Source organism: Otolemur garnettii, unplaced genomic scaffold (genome assembly GCF_000181295.1).
Source record: "Otolemur garnettii isolate 467f Iridium unplaced genomic scaffold, OtoGar3 scaffold00189, whole genome shotgun sequence".
In the NCBI taxonomy this organism is placed as follows: domain Eukaryota; kingdom Metazoa; phylum Chordata; class Mammalia; order Primates; family Galagidae; genus Otolemur; species Otolemur garnettii.
In genome coordinates this window covers 871,551-882,867 of record NW_003852584.1, presented here as the reverse complement: position 1 = coordinate 882,867, position 11,317 = coordinate 871,551, and the positions used below count along the sequence as shown (strand labels likewise).

At 49.9% G+C, this 11,317-nt stretch overlaps 1 protein-coding gene across 1 annotated transcript in view; it reads left to right on the top strand.

The window, feature by feature from the left end:
• LOC100951309 (sorting nexin-29) overlaps positions 1-11,317 on the top strand; it is a 283,767-nt gene that overhangs the window by 249,797 nt on the left and 22,653 nt on the right. The window contains exon 7 of the mRNA XM_012812092.2: positions 59-198. Coding sequence (XP_012667546.2) covers positions 59-198 — 140 coding nt within the window. The remainder of the gene's footprint in view (positions 1-58; positions 199-11,317) is intronic.

Genomic DNA, 11,317 nt, shown 5'->3' with positions numbered 1-11,317 from the left:
GGTCATTTCTGAACAGGTGAGGAAAGCGTACCTGAGCGTAGGTGTTTTGTTTTTTCAGGATGCTAAGTTTGTAGAGGAACGAAGAAAGCAGCTCCAAAATTACCTGCGCAGTGTCATGAACAAGGTCATCCAGATGGTCCCCGAGTTTGCTGCCAGCCCCAAGAAGGAGACTCTCGTCCAGCTGCTGCCCTTCTTTGTGTGAGTACCACTTGGTGGCCATGCTCCACCAGGCCTGCCCACCACTTTGTTTCTTTGGAGGTTTGGGGTGCAAGTGGCTCTCTGGTTCTCACAGTGCTCTGGACACTGGGGGCCCCGGGTGTGCTCCAGGCACTGTTAGAGGTGCTAAAATGCAGGCTTAGTCTCAGCACTTGGGAGTTTCTAAAGGGTTTACAAGAGAGGTCTGCAAGTGAGCATTGATGATTTGAGGTTCACAAATAATTTGAGGGCTCTGTTCTTTTATGCTTTCATAAGAAGATTCGAAAGGGTTGAAATACACTGTCTAGACCAATGGTTAGCCATTGGTCAAATGGCTAGTGTAAATCAAAATATTTATTTTCTGTACAGCTCACAAGTGCTCCAAAACTAAAATGTTCTGTGTCAGTGTTTGTCAAGATTGGGTAATGAACCCAAGGAAAAATTCTCACAGGCTCCTGCCAGTATTGGCTTAAATTATTTTGGTATTACTATTACTTAAATATGAACAAACTTAAAACTAGGACTAAATTCCTTATCTTTCTGTCTCTTCTAAAAACAAATAAGTATTTAAAGAATTTATGCGTTGTGCACGTAGAAAATCTTTACAATTCAAAATTGTCAGTTAACATAATGGATGCTTTTTCTGAAACCAAAGCTTTGCTCACAGTGGTGGATGTCTCTTCTTTTGCGCTTGCTGTGCTGGCATCTGCATGCTGGCTCCACCTACCCACTGGCTCCACCCACCCTGCTTTTTTCTGGTCCTATTGCTAAGAAACTTCCCTTTGTGCAGCACCTTGAGGCTGGTCACGGCCACTTTGATGTCACTGCCTCATTACTGGTTAGTCCACCCTGTTCTAGTAAGTTCTTAGCCTGAGACATTTACATCTTTGGAATTCGGGAAAACAAAATGACAGAGTATTTCCTGGTTTTTATAGTCTGCAGATGATACATAATGTAATTGTTCTGTTTCTAAAATACTGTCATCATAATGGAGACACAAAGTATGAGAATCCATAGTTGAAACCCATGGAATTTTTTAAGAATAGGTTGGGATTCCTTGTTTGAGTAGCACTGGTCTGGGTCTGTGTGTTTTAATGGGATGAAAATATAATGTGTCCTGTCACTGTAGCTCTTTAAAATGGCACAAGGAAGGTTGGGAGGGATGTGATTTATTCCAGTGGTGATGTGGTAACTCAAAGCCAGAGGCTTATTTCTGCCTCTCGCTGTGGGGTGCCCTCAGCATTGCCAAGTTGAACTTCCCAACCAGGCAGGCCTCTGCTGCTGCCTCATTCCCTGTTAGGTCCTTTGAAATTGTTACCACGATGGCTGCTCAGGTTTTACTATTGTTTCAGGGCTTTCCTGAGAAGAGATTGTTCTGTTGTGCTGCCTGGGAGAAAAGATGCCTCTTTTCCTTGTATAGGAGACACTCTCTGGAAGTCTTTTTCCTTGTACCTAATTATTTGTAAGGCCAGGGCCTTGATCTTAATGTTTTAAAACAGCCACAATAGTTCACGAGAGGAGTTCTTGATCTTTTGTGAGTACCCCTGGCCACTCAGTGAGCTGTGTGCAGGAAGCTGGATCCTCTGATGGAGGCTGAGTGAGCTCTGGGTCCCAGACATTGACAGTCTGAGGAGGAGGCGCTGCCGCATACACACAGGCTGGCATCCCTCTTGCCTGGCTCTGGGAACCCAGCGTCTCCGGCCGGTAGGGTCCGTCAGCCAGACAGCATGTCGTGAGGTCTCAGCTGCACTGGTTACAGTCATCAACACACAGAGAGAAACCTTTTTGTGCTTAATTAGCCCAGAGAATATAAGGTTCAATTTATGGGCTTTAAAAAACAAAAAGAATTTCCATTGGAGATTGTGGCAAATGGCACAATATCAACACTGGAATTATGGCTAAACATTAGTCTAGACCAGTGTTTTTCAATCTTCTTTATCTCACGGTACACTTGAACCTATAGTTAAACTGTGGTACCCCAAAATTATGTTGGTCCAAAAAACAAGAGTAAAAATAAGAATATATTTACTGTACTTTGAACTTCTTTCAAAAATACTTTAATTAGTGATCTTTAAAAATTTTCATGGTGTACCTGAGATCCTCTCATGGCATACCAGTTGAAAATTCTTGCTCTAGACCCAGTTGAAATGCCTCTTATTTCCTTTATTGGGCAAGACTAGATTATAGGTTAGAATTTGCAGATGGTGTGGTAATGGATGATGAACTGTCCACATTTTGCCCGTGCTGGACCTCCATGTGGTCACGTCTTGCCTGTATGTGCCCACAGAAAACAGCGGTACTGGACTCTCCGCTAGAAAGCTTAGCCTGAGATATTTCTGGTTAAAAACATTTTGAGAATCTCTTGGCTCAGGAAATATCCCCCCCCAAGTATAATTTATTTATTCTTATAAATCTTGACATACAGTTCTTTCCATGCTGATTCAGGATTCTAAAGATCCATTTCAATTGCTGAACGTAAGTGGACTTGTTCTCTGAAGAGTGTCCCCGTGTGCTGAGCACTTTCCGTGGGTGCTGGCCTAAGGTTCACCTGCTTTATCTCATCTAATTTTCTTTGGTGGGCCCAGAGCTTCATTTTATTAGGCAGAATCTTACAAAGTTGCTATTAAAATGACAATTTTGCATGGTTTCATAATACTTTGTAATCATAATTTAACCATAGAAATATAATATTTTATCATACTGATGAGGAAATTGAGGCTTCAAGAGGTTATCTGACTATTTCCAGGGTCACTCACCCAGCACACAGGGAGCCTGGCTGCTTGGTGCCATAGCCCGTGCTGTGGGGCACAGGTGACAAACCCACAGGCTGTGTGTTGAGTCTGGGCCCTGACTTGTTTTATTTGGCCAGTATGGTGGAGTTTTGTTATTTGTTTTCCTTGATTGAAGTACTTGCCTGTGTCAAAATATCAGAAGATGTCAGAGAAAAAGTCCAAATGCCAAGCTTCTTTTGAAAAATCAGAAGAATCAGTCACACTCTAGTGCACTTGAGCATTCCTGTGTCCACTGGACCCCCATCCCAGACACGGAGCTAACTTCCCCTGCCGGGAGTCACTGCTCCTTGGCTGGTGGGCCAGGTGCTCAGGCTGCCTGCCTAGGGACTCAGCAGACACTGGAGTTCCCAGTCTTGCTCACATGGCCCCTGCATTTCGGCTGTGGATTTGAGGATGCTCCATGTTACCCAGTAAGCATTTGTTGGCGTGTTGTGCTCATGTCCGCCTGTCCTCAAAGCTAGTCTGCTGATAAAGTTCAGTAATGGTGGCCCCGTTCTGATTTGAGGGCTGGGAAGTAGGCGGGAAAGATAAAAGCTAATGGGAGAACTTGCTTCTGTTTTTCCTTGTGAATATTCCTTAAAACTTTTGGGCCTGTGCACCTGAAGTCCAGCATTAGATACACTTTTCCACCCCGTGTGTCTTTGTTTCACTGTGTTCTGTGAAGGGCATATGACTTCTAAGTAATCTGCCCACTGCACAAATCCAAGATTTGAGGAATCAGCAGGTTGAATTTTTTTTTCCAATCTCTCTGTGCCCCGTTGCCTTCTTTGCTAATGGCAGCAGCAGCTCTGAATTAGAAAGTAGGCCAGTGGGAAGTGGGGTGTTTCTCTTCTATTTTGAACCCTACGTATCAGTGTGGCCCAGGTGGAGACCAGAGTCTTCCCCCTTAAAACGGGGAGCAGATGAACACCAGCCCCCAGCACCCTCTCCCGAGAGCCTTATGCTGCTTGTATCCTCTGTCACTTGGTGCAGAGGTCGTCACTGAGAGACGTGACATGGTGCAGGTGACAGCAGATGGGGACAGAAACATCAGGAGGCCTGGACTCGAGAAATTCACTCTGTGAAACTGGAGCCACAAACTGGTGACAGATTCCGTGATTGGTTGTGCTGTCATTTAGGATGTTATTAAAATGTTTTTCTGCAGAGAAATTTGTTCTTGGGAAATACATTCTATTCTGTTGCTCCTTGAGGGGTGGGAGCAAGTTAGGGGCATGGAAGGCAGCAGAGTGATAGAGGTCACAGCACAAATTCCCAACTTGATTTTCAGCAGAAAACATGGTTGTGTTTCCCACCAGCCCCCATTTGCTGCTGCATTTACTCTTCAAGTTGTTAAACGTATCTCTTTCTTTTTTCCTGGCCACGGTGTGAACTGCCATGTTCTCCCAGTGAGCAGGTGAAGTTTAGCTCAGGGATGAAATGCCCGACCCACACGCTGCCAGGGAACCCTGACTGTGAGCCGGGACGTCTCACTGTGTAGGCCGCTCTGGCAGGAAGCACACAGTTCCTCCCTCGGGACTTTGACCACCCTGCTTTTGTGGACTGGCCAGAACCTTCCAGGCTCCAGAGTCTACAGCACTGCCAGTCGCCAGAAAGACATGCAGGTGCTATTCAAGATGTCTCCAGGCTCGGTGCCTGTGGCTCAAGTGGCTAAGGCTCCAGCCACATACACCTAAGGTGGCAGGTTCGAATCCAGCCCAGGCCTGCCAAAACAACAATGACGGCTGCAACCAAAAAATAGCCAGGCATTGTGGCGGGTGCCTGTGGTCCCAGATACTTGGGAGGCGGAGGCAGGAGACTCGCTTGAGCCCAGGAGTTGGAGGTTACTGTGAGCTGTGATGCCACGGCACTCTACCCAGGGGGACAGCTTGAGGCTCCGTCTCAAAAAAAAAAATGATGTCTCCAAAGTGCAGGCAGATACTGGCTGGGTGTGAACAGTGTTTTGAAATAAAATGTCCACGTGAGTGCCTTTCGGTGGAGTGTGCCCCAGGTGGACACCTTTCCAGCTGCTCCTCCTCCTGTTTTTCTTTGGCCTGCTTCGCTGATTTTGAGGCCCCTGGCAGCCAAATGGAAAGTATGGAGATTCTGGAGTCAGCAATGGTCTCCGGCTCTGCCACTAGAGGAGCGACTTTGGGCTTGGTTTCAGCCTCTCTGAGTCCTAGTGTTCGTGTGAAATGGGAAGACAGGTACTAACCCTAACAAGGTACTGCAGTATTAAGATGACCCAAGTCATTGTGCTCAGCAGGGTGCAAAGTCAGTGCAGAGGGGCCAGGGCAGACTGGCTTATCCGAGAAGGCCAGCGTGGCCAGAGCTGAGGGGGCCGGCTCAGGTAGGGCCTTGGTAACCCTGGAGGTGACCTTATTCTGGGTGGGAGGGGATGCCATGGGAGGGTGTGGGGCAGGGTGTGACTTGACTTGGCTTATGTTTGAAAACCTCACCCTTGGGCGGTGCCTGTGGCTCAAAGGAGTAGGGTGCCGGCCCCATATGCCAGAGGTGGCAAGTTCAAACCCGGCCCTGGCCAAAAACTGCAAAAAAAAGAAAAGAAAAGAAAACCTCACCCTTGACGTGGCACAGAGGGTGGAATTGGAGACAAGCCAAGAGGCTTTTGGAAGCAAGAGGAGTTGGTGGCTTAACAAGGTGAGGAGCAGGCTGGGTGAGGAGTGATTGGACCTCGACGTACCTGGGAAGTGGCTACGGGGTGAGAGAAGAAAGCTGCTCTTAAACCCTCGGCATCCGGCTTGCTGGGCAGATGCAGAGACACCCCAAGTTGCCTATGGTTTGGTCTGAGGCAGAAGGCAACCCTATCCACGTGTACAGCCCTCAGCTGGGCCGGGGTATCAGTAGATTATTAGACACAGCCCAGCCCTCAAGGGCCCATGTGTATACGTCATGCCGTCATGAGGCCGCTGCCCACCCCCCTCACCCCTCCCTTGAGGAGTACCTGGCTGTGTGTATACGTCATGCCGTCATGAGGCCACTGCCCACCCTCCCCCACCCCTCCCTTGAGGAGTACCTGGCCATGTGTCAGGCTGCAGGTTTTCCCAGCTCTACCACCGGCTGGCTGTGTGACCTATTAAATCAAGTCACTGAAGCCCTCCTGGCCACAGTGTCCTCATCTGTACAGTGGGATAATAGCAGCATCTTCCTCGGAGGTGGCCATGGGGTTACATGAGCACATAGTAAGTCCCACTGTTTCTACCAGAAGAAAGGGAGCTTGGGGGAAGGAGAGTTTTTGGAACAGACGTCTGGGATGAAGTGATGAACTTACGGTATTAAAGGATGTCAGCACACCCCCACCATGCATACGCACCCCTCTCCCCGTAACTCTGCAGGAATCATCAATACTTAAGTCACATACAGACTCTACCTACTGTTCTGGCCTTCTTCAACTTAACAAAGCTGTTGCACTCCTTAGAAAGCCACATGGCATCCACTGTAATGGTGGCTTCATAGTTAATTTCACCATTGCTCTTCTGAACCTGAGAGGTTTCCAGGTTTTCTCCCTCAAACAGTGTGGCCTGGAACGACTCCATGGCACACATTTTTGCAGGTACTTCTATAGGTCTGATTTCCAGACACCATTCTGTCACAGAGGCCACATGCATTCTTAGCCTTGGAAGACATCTCTAGACCCCACCCCTTAAACCAATTTGATACGCAGGATTTTGACAGGGGATAAAAGGTTAGCCGTTCTTTCCAGGTGTGCGGAACAGCTACAGAATGCAGGGAGCCCAGGTCATCCACGGTGGCTGGAGAACAAGTGCTTGCCCCATGCTCAGGGTGCACGGGAACATGAGGCTGAGACCCAGGATGGGGGCTGGGGCTGGGAGCTTTTACGGGTGTTTGAGCTCTGGACCACGCTGTCAGAAGACCGTGCTGACTTTGGGTGGAGAGTGGACTGGTGAGGAGGCAGGTAGGGTGCCTTCATAATGGCCCAGAAAAGGCAGGGAGGTCTAAACCAGACAGCCAAGAGGAAATCTGGACATGGATTAAGACAACTCTGTGGAGGGGGGAGCTGGAGGGCCCTGCCCAGAGCCAGGTATACAGCGCCGTTCATTCCCCACACCTTTACAGCAAGGTGGTAGGGGCAGCATTGCCACCCTTTGGGGACAAGGATTGGGTGACAGTCAAGCAAATGACTGGGCAGACAGCAGGGCGATGGAAGGGAACATCACCAGGAGACAGGCTGAGTATCTGGGTGAGTGGAGGTCATGGGGATTCCCAGGGGAAACTTGCTTGTGAGGAGAAGAGGTGAGAAGGGGAGTTTGAGTGTACATGCCAGTCTCTACAGTCCTGAAGGCAGGCCAGAGCCAGGCGAGAGGGGGTTGGGAATGTCTCTGGGATTGCATCCTCTGAGCTGGTTCAGGTGGCAGTTCCTTCCTGGTGCTTCTCAGGAAATGTGTTTTTCTGAATCTCAAATATCAAGAAAAATCGGTCAAGAAATCAGGGAAAGATATCATCTTTCTTCTGCAGAAACTAAGGTGTAGCCGTCAGTGTTCCTGTGGGAAGGGGCTGATGCTGATGTGGTGAGAGCGGGAGGCACCAGCACCTGGAGTCGAAGGTCAGGGCGGTGCTGGCGGGAACCAGGGCAGGAGCGTGTGGGAGAGAACTGGCCGTGGTCCAGGCGCTCAGAACTGCTGGGAGCTGGTGCCGTGTTCCAAGTGTGTGTTCATGGCTCTGTCTGCTGCAAACAGTGAGTCATTCTGGCAAATAAATGCTAATGTATTAATATTTGTGTGATAGTATACTTTCTGCGAGTGGCATTCTAAGAAATAAGTGCGGGAAGAACACTAAATCCTTACACTGGCAATTTGCACACCTGGCTCTGTGCAGAGCTGCGAACCTTGCTGGGGACTTGCGCCTTGCCTGGGGCTTCTAACAGGCCCAGTGAGGGTCCCTGGTGTTCTCCAGTGTGACTTTCAGTTCTTTGTAAACACAGGAGAACCTCCGTAACTTGACCACCTGAGGGACTGTAACAAACTGGTCCACATACGGAGGTGGTCACCATGAGGAAGTTCCACCGAGCACATGTGGTGCATGTCTGGTCTATGAAAGTTAGGTCAATTTGAGGTGCTCTGTGAAGGAAGGTGGCCAGCTATGAGGTTCTGCTGTACTACCAGACTTAATATTTATTACTTATTAAGCAAGTCATCTTAAATTTCTATGATAATGAGTGAATAATGTGAAGGGTGCTGGTAATAGTTTAAGAATAATTTATGATTTAAGGAGTTCCTGAGAACTCCTTGCAATCCTGACTTTGCCATCCTAAATCCCAAAGAGTCACCTCTTTCAGGAATCTGGAAACAGGCTTTGGGATATGATTTCCTGATGTGAATGTGGGAGTGGCTGGCATGTAGGAAACACAGGTTTGGGAGGTAGTTGCCCAAGGAAAGGGGAGAGTGAGAAGAGGTGATGGCCAGCGATGGAAGGTGGAGACGTGGGTGGGAGCCCAGAGCAGCAAGACAGGGGGAAAGGGAGGTCAGCCTTTCGAGGGGAGCACGTGTTTCCCAGAGAAGCCTTCCTCTGTGTGAGAGAGCTGCGAAATTAGCACCTAGTCCCAGAGCATTCAGAATAGCAAGCTGTCCTCCATCCCTGCCAAGTTGGCGGCAGACCCAGGGAGCAGGTGGCGTGGCATGGCTGTGGTGGCATCCCTGCCACCCTCATCAGCAGGGAGAGTGCCACAAAAAGTCGTCAAGGGTAACAGAGTAGAAGCAGCAAGCCCCAGCCCACGTCACGTCTCAAGTGGGACAGGTTCAGCTGCACAGCTCTTAGGGACGTGGCCACGTTTGCCCCCCGGGGCCTCTCGGAACAGACTGGACTGAGGCGCTGGCAGCCATCTGAGGCCGTGGGGACGTGGAGACTGCTTTGCAAACAGAGCCGTTTATTCCCGTGCAGGGTACTTTGCATAGTTTGTAGCGTCTACCTGGACAGGCAGCTCTGGCGACTCTTGGTGAGGCCAGGACGTTTGGCCCTTAGGGTCCTGGGATAACTGAGATCATATAGAGACTATTTGAGCTTGAGGAGTCTTTGCCCCCTTTTCTGATATACTGTTGCTTATTTGGATGGCACACAAGGTGAAGTGTTATACTCCCATAAGGTTGCCCCCCAGCACAGAGTGGCCATGGACAGACGTGTACGTGTCAGGGGAAGCCCCCATCTGCTTCTTCCTCTCATTTGTGGGGAGGAGGCACTTCACCACCAGGACTGACACCCCTAATTGGAGCATGTTTGCCCAGTGAGAGGCCCTCACCTGTCTCTCATCTCCCAGTGCCCTCTTCTGGTGCCGGTTCCTAGCTGGGAGCAGCAGAGCAGACGCACACTCCAGACTGACCCCTTCCAGCTGGTGGGCCACGACAAACTCAGCTGCCTGTAGGGTCCAGGCAGGTCATGTAAGTGACTATAGCCACTGCGGTGACATCAGATTTTATATCTGATGTCTAAATAAGTTAGGAATAATTTGTTTGTGGGCCAGACAAATGTCAGTGGGCTGCACGTGGTCCTCTGCGGAAGCCTACCAGGGCACAGGGTCTGTGGTACACGAGTCTGCTTAGCCTGTGAAGGAGGCAGTGGGGACGCACTCTGCCTCAGGAACACGAGGACAATGTGTCGCTAGCGCAGCTCTGACACCAGGCCGCAGGGCAGTGTGGGCCCTGCAGAGCTGACGGAGCCCCTGCTTAGTTTGGGCTCCTGAGAATGGGTCCAGGTGAGCAATCCCCAGGTGAGGTGCATCTTCTCAGCAGCCAGGCTCAGCCTGCCCTCCCTCTGTGAGAAGGCGCCACGTTCCCGAGGAGGGCCCTGCTACTGAGGGCGGAGCACCTGCCTGAGTTTCCTGGTCTCTCGTATGGTGGTTTCATTTGCTTCTTGCCCTCTCTGTGTGGCCAGGGGCAGAGATTTGTTACTTGTGTAAAGAACACGGCCAGTGGGTTTGTATTTAGACAGCTCTCCAAGAAAAATGGGTCCTTGTTGTGTCTCTTCAGGGTAATTGGTTGCAGGATAGTAGGGTTGGGAAGGAAGTCAGGTATTCTCACCTGCTAAATTCCAGAAACAAATTCTGTTGATGGGTGAAGCAGCTGAGGGGTGAAGCAGCAGAGTGGCTGCTGCAGGAAGAATGTGTTCCCTGGGGCTGCCGCTTCCCTCCCACCCTCTGCCCTTGACCTGCCAAACCCTGTGGGGGGGGGGTCCTTGTACTGCTGACCCCATGCTTCTTACCTGGGGGAAATTTCACCTTATTCCCTAATTCCAGGAACAGTTGGCAATGGAGACATTTTCTGGATGTCACACTTGGGGACAGTGCTTCTTGACTCGCAGGTAGAGGACAGTGATGCTGCCCACGGCCAATGTACTGCCTCCCATGTGGCAGAGAGTTATCAGACCCCGGATGCCGGTGGCACCCGATTTGGAAACCCTGTTGTAGCCTGATGCACTGATTGGTTGGATCTTGTATAACCAGCTGCAAATCCCGGGACTCTGTGGTCAAGGAAGAGGGAGAGGAAGCCAGTGTTTATTTAGCCTCTCTGAGGGGCAGGAGCTGTTCTCTCATTATGTTCTCTCATCTACCTTTTGCAGTTGGTATTATTGTTCCCTTTCTTTAGATAAGGAAACTGAGTCTCAAAGAGCAAAATGACCAAGCCACACTTTGGAAGCTTGGATGTGGTGGAACAGGGAGTGGGGCTGAGTTCATGAGATTCGGGCATCTCTGCTCTGTCACCATCACCCCAACACGGAGCACACAGCAGAGCCCTCCCAAGGACTCTCAGGATTGGCTGTTTCTAAGTACAGCATTTTACATGTAAGTGTGGGTCCTCTGTGCCCCTAGGAAATGAAGCCTGGGCTTTGTCACATTCACCTGGAGACACTCTGCCTCTTGGAGGCCGTGATTGCCAGCTGCAGCTGCGGTTTAAGCCAGGCCTCCGCCTCTTAGGGTGCAGAGTCGGGTGAGGCTGTCTGCTCTTGGTGCCGCCCAAGGCCCTGCTCATCCTCCCTTCTTTGGGGTTATCGTCCAAAGGAAACATTATAGAAGATGAGGCTAGCAAGGGTTCAAGAACTTCTGAGAGTTTTGACCCAGCAGAGAAAAGGGGTCTTCCATACCTATTAAATCCCCACTCAGACCCATCCCATCCCTAAGTGCTTTGCTCATGAGACACAGGCTTTTCTTGGCCCTATTTATCTAATACTCCCAGGATGATTGATTGATTGTTTTCTTTTTGAGACAGGATCTCACTCTGTCATTCAGGCTGGAATGCAGTGGCACAGTCATACCTCATTGTATCCTTGAACTGCTGAGCCCAAGACATCCTCCAGCCTCAGCCTTCTGAGCAGCTAGGACTACAGTC